Source organism: Camellia sinensis, chromosome 8, assembly GCF_055761805.1.
Source record: "Camellia sinensis isolate YWXY chromosome 8, ASM5576180v1, whole genome shotgun sequence".
Taxonomy (NCBI): domain Eukaryota; kingdom Viridiplantae; phylum Streptophyta; class Magnoliopsida; order Ericales; family Theaceae; genus Camellia; species Camellia sinensis.
This window is the reverse complement of record NC_138968.1, coordinates 191,160,965-191,166,338: the sequence shown is the minus strand read 5'-3', so window position 1 is coordinate 191,166,338 and position 5,374 is coordinate 191,160,965. Positions and strand designations below refer to the sequence as shown.

The following is a 5,374-nucleotide window of genomic DNA, read 5'->3' as shown; positions in this document are numbered from 1 at the left end:
CAAATCGCTTTCTTGCAAAAGACAGATGGATCCACCTTCTCCTTCTTCTCTCTCTCTCTACCTATGATGATTTAACAATTACGAATGCTGATGCAACAATGGACCCTTTTTTTTCTTTTTTCTTTTCCCTTTTTTTAAATTTATTTTCATCCTTTCAACAACCAAAAGCAAAAAAAAAAAAGAAAAAAATTTGAAAATTAGGAATTGTCATGCATTGACAATATTGTTGTAAAATAAATTGATGTATTATTATTGATTGATATATTACAAGATTGTTTTGTATTGATATATTGTATTACAAATCAGAGTGGCATTATATAGGAGAGGGTTTGGGTTAGTGAGTGGTGGTAGTGGATGGTAGTGGAGGTGGTGGGTGGTAGTGGAGATGGTAAGTGTGTTAGGTTTAGTGGGGTGGATGTAGTGGGTTAGGTTAGTGGGTTAGGTTAGTGTACATTAACAGCCCCCCTCAAACTCAAGGAGGATAGGAACTAACCAACTTGAGTTTGAAGAGAGTAACAAAACAGAAAAGTAAACTGATAAATAAAAAACAAAACAGGATAGGAGACACGGTATGGTCGTGTCGGACCGTTGTAGCAGAACAGTTTATGGGGTCATGTCGGACCGTTGTAGCAGACAGTTTACGGGGTCATGTCGGACCGTTGTAGAAGACACTGTGTGGTCGTGTCAGACCGATGTAGAAGACAGTTTATGGGGTCATGTCGGACCGTTGGAGCAGACAGTTTACGGGGTCATGTCGGACCGTTGGAGAAGACAGTTTACGGGGTCATGTCGGACCGATGTAGCAGGACAGTTTACGGGGTCATGTCGGACCGATGTAGAAGACAGTTTACGGGGTCATGTCGGACCGTTGTAGCAGACACTGTGTGGTTGTGTCAGACCGTTGTAGAAGCTGTGGTGGTGCACCGAGGAGGCGACTTAGGGAGTGCGCCATGAGCGACTTATACCTGATACTGGTATAACCCCCCCTCAAACTCAAATAGGTGTGAAGATAGAAACCTATTTGAGGTTGAAACAAATGGATTGATAAAGCTGACCGGTGTAAAAGACACTGTATGAGTGTGTAAAAGACACTGTATGAGTGTGTATATAGGCTGCCCAAAAAATAGACATGGATGTAGATATCGAGCCCTCAAAAGTCGTGCCCTCAAAAGGTGTGCCTGCACCCTCAAAAGGCGTGCCATCAAAAGGCGTGCCCGAATGCATCAAAAAGCGTGCCTGTTTGTCGGCGAGAAGAGGCGCGCGATGCGCGTGGCTGCCTCGGCTATTTAACCAAGACAGAGCTGAGGCAGAGGCGAAGACAAACAATTGGCGAAAATCCTCTGAAAAACTCTTCGTTTTGCTGAGAAGGTTTTGCTGAGAAGATACTCTGTAACACTCTCTATAACACTCTGTTGCCCAGAAAAAATGGCTTCGTCTTCCCGCGGGCTGCTTACCCTCTTTCCCGACCTCAACGAGTCTACAGGAGAGAGAACGGGTGCGGTGGCCAGTGAACCTCAACCAAACACTGCTGGGTTTGCTCCGCTGAACTTTCCGATGCGGTCTGTGGAGCAAAAAATGGCGGTGCAGTCGGATGTGGAGGCCAATCAGTATACGTTGAAGGCATGTGTGGAGTCCATGACGGCGGTCACAAATCTGTCGCACCGGCTACAGAGTAGGACAAATGAGGTGCAGCAGTTAAACTCCCAGCTGGCTCTGCTCCAACGCATGTATAAGGATGCGCGAGCAGAGATGAGCGTGCTAAGGGCAGAAAACAAGGAGCTGAAGCGGAAGGCCACCGTGATGTTCCGTTTTGGAGGGCCGCCATATACTGCAGTGGAGGAATATGGGGGCGTGAACGTGCTCGGTGGACAAGGAAACACGGAGGCAACACCGTCAAGGGCCGCGCAGGACGGAGGCAAGAAGAAGAGACCGGCGGCAGAGTAGAGACGAAAAAACCCACTGTTCCAAGTTGTGTTTTTTTTTTTTTTTTTTTTTTTTTTTTTTTTTTTTGTGAAGTGGTGTAAAATGGTGATCGGGGTGAGCCCCGATACGAATAAAATAAGTTGGTGTGCAGTTGGTCTTCTTTCTCTTTTTTTTTTGTTTTGTTTTTTTTTTTTTTTTTTGTTTGGTTTTTTTTTTTTTTTGTTTTTTTTTGGCAAAGAAATAATAATGAAAAAAAAAAAGATGAAAAAATAAAGTGAAAGAAAAATAAAAAAAGAAAGAAATAATAAGAAGAGAATCACGTGAGAAATGATGAAAGTGGGTTTAGTAGATAGAAAAAGGATGAGAGAGAGAGGGAGTGGATGGAATTAAAAAATAAAAAATAAAGAAAAATAATGTTATAGCATGTGCAAAGCTGTGTCGTGGGCTTTGCAAAAAGTGTGGTTTATAATAAAAAAATAAAGTGTGGTTTTAAAGTAAGGATTGGTGGGTGATAAAAAAAAGAAAAGCTGAGTTTCCAAACGATGGAGTAAAATAATAAAAAAAAAAAAAGAAGAAAAGTTTCCCAAAGTTAACCCAAGAGTGGACAGTTTTGCACAAGCCCGAGATTGTCTTCTTTCTATGGGAATTACTTTTCGAAAATGTTGCACAACGCTAAGATTAGGATACTGTTCATAACCCATGAATCCACAGGCACTAGTTGTCCAGAAAAGAACTTCAGGAATGCCCAATTCTTCAGCAGCATCCATAGTGAAGCTCATAGCCCCATCGGAGACTATGCAAGTCACCGGCGGGCGGCAGCGGCGGTGGCGATACGACAGTTGTGGCACCGGAATGATTGGTTTGTGGCGGCGTTGGGGTTGCCGGCGCTGGCGATGGTGGCATCCGACGACATTCTTCTTCTTCTGGGATGGTAGGGTTTCGGAGTTTTGCTTTACATAGTTGGACTTCACATTACTACTAGCAGTTCCCACTGCTGAACCCCTCTCTGCTCTCCCCATTCGCGTTGCGGTGAAGGAAGATGAAGACTGCTGCTGAGTCAACACAGCAAACAGTCCATTCCTCAGCACGGCGTCACGAAACCCACTTTCATGGTCTTCACCCCATCCTTCCACATACAAATGCCCCAACCTCACCACATACAGCATCAAGGGCTTCGGTCTCCTCTCCATGGGCAACTTGTACCGACACAAGGGACACGAATTGCTGCGATTGAGCCACGGAAGGATGCAATTGTGATGAAAAACATGATCACAAGGCAATGGATTGACTTGATCATTTTTCTCAAACTCATCCTTGCAAATTGAGCAAGATTTGGATAATAGGGACCCGGTGATTTTCAAGATTGGAAGTGAATTGATGAAGGATTTGGAGGTATGGGACAAATGCTTGGGCTGTCGAGCTTGGGTAGAGATGCGATCGAGGATGGAATTGAAGAGGTCTTCGTCGTCGGAATCGATGTAGTCGGAGGTGTGAAGTGGGATGTCGTGGGTTGCATCGGCATCGGACTCGGGGAGCCCATCGGGTATGGTTTCGAACCGGAAGGAAGAGAGCCCGTTGAGGGAGTCGGGGCCCCGAGATTTGAGGAGGCGTTTGTGGTTGAACTCAGTGTTGACAAAGGTGATGTGAAAACCTCTTTGCTGGAGGAGTTTGGAGAGCTTGAGCATGGTGCTTGAGTCGGAGGATGGAAGCTTGACCAAGGGAGCTTGAATTGCGAATGGAACAGTTGGCTGTGGAAGGTATGTGTAAAAAATAAACGGAATAGGTTGAGGTCCGGCGGACGGCTAAGGTGAGGTTGCCGCCCGCCGGTGAAGCGAAAATTCTAAGTTCTAAATTCTAAGCTCTGATACCATGTAAAATAAATTGATGTATTATTATTGATTGATATATTACAAGATTGTTTTGTATTGATATATTGTATTACAAATCAGAGTGGCATTATATAGGAGAGGGTTTGGGTTAGTGAGTGGTGGTAGTGGATGGTAGTGGAGGTGGTGGGTGGTAGTGGAGATGGTAAGTGTGTTAGGTTTAGTGGGGTGGATGTAGTGGGTTAGGTTAGTGGGTTAGGTTAGTGTACATTAACAATTGTTTTGGTACAAGAGCTATTACACTCAATGAAGAAGTCTAAGAATACACATGGAACAAGGACAACTAAAATCGATCTGGAAAAGACATACAACTGGATAGAATGGAGTTTCTTGTAACAGGTGCTAAATGAAATGAGGTTCCCTAGTTCATGGACCTCTCTAACTCTGCAATGTGTGTCTACGACACAACTTGCAATTCTTTGGAATGGTGAAGTCACTCCATATTTCCAACCCTCTAGAGGACTGCGTCCAGGGACCCCCTCTCACCTTATCCTTTTCTCTTCTGCCTTGAAAAATTGGGGAGAAGCATATCTGAGGCAGTCGCCTAGAGGCAATGGAAACCAGTTAAAATTTCTCGACAAGGGCCTAGCTTTTTGCATCTTTTTTTTGCGGATGACATGTTTCTGTTTGTTAGATATATCTCCTTATTGGAGTATGGAACTCAATTAGTTTATTAAAATATTTAATTTAGTTTGGTGTTGGTTAAAAATATATTATACCTAACTTTTGGAAACCTAATGAGTATTTTGATAATATGTTTGGTAACAACTAGGGCTTGGATAAAAAGCCCAAAACTCAATAATATATATATATATATATATATATTGTTGTCTGTTCCTTGGAAGATATTGGTGGCTACTACAAATTTTGGTTCATGCTTCTCGATAGTGCTACGGTGTGCATTTAAGTTTGATGGCACAGCTTTGTTCAAGCTTCTGAATTTTTTTTGTTTCGTTCGTGGTTGTTTCGAAGCTCTATTTGGTAAAGTTGATTTGGGTCTATTATTTTGAGTCTTTTACAATTCTGTTTCAAAGATTTTTGTTCATCAATTTAGTAAGGTCTTTCCTCTTAATTATTTGTATTTATTTGAAATTCACCTAAGGATGATTTTGTTAGACCATTCGTGTCTCGTTTGTAATTGTTTGAAAACTCTTTGGTTGATAGTGAAATCGAATTTCGATCCCGTAAACATACCCCACATTGAGGGAACTACGTAAAAATTCTTGTGTTGCTGTTGATTTAATTTTTTCGCATTAGTTTTTCTTCCCATTGATTAATTTACTTGTTAAAAATCCTATATTTTTCCTAACACTGTTTGGGGAGGCTTCTATTAAGCAAATGTTGGTCATTAAGAACCTCATGCAATCTTTTTGTGCATCCTCAGGCTAGAGAGTAAATTTCCAAAAATCTAGAATATTTTTCCCTCCAAATGCTCCTAGACAAACAGGGCAAGATTTGAGTGTGGACAATGGCATTCTTATTGCCTCTAACTTGGGTAAATATTTGGGTGTTCCTTTGTTACACAATCGGGTTTCAAAAACTACGTATAATTACATACTAGGTCG

General features: G+C 42.2%; 1 protein-coding gene across 1 annotated transcript; it reads right to left on the bottom strand.

Annotated features, from left to right (window-relative positions):
* Positions 1-226: 226 nt before the first annotated feature.
* Positions 227-4,020, bottom strand: LOC114277043 (uncharacterized). The gene has a single exon (XM_028218862.2). The coding sequence runs from the start codon at positions 3,606-3,608 to the stop codon at positions 2,340-2,342; it is 1,269 nt and encodes a 422-aa protein (XP_028074663.2). The 5' UTR covers positions 3,609-4,020; the 3' UTR covers positions 227-2,339.
* Positions 4,021-5,374: the final 1,354 nt, after the last annotated feature.

Coding starts and splice junctions, on each gene's coding strand:
- LOC114277043 (XM_028218862.2), bottom strand. CDS start 3,608: ATGCTCAAGCTCTCCAAACTCCTCCAGCAAAGAGGTTTTCACATCACC.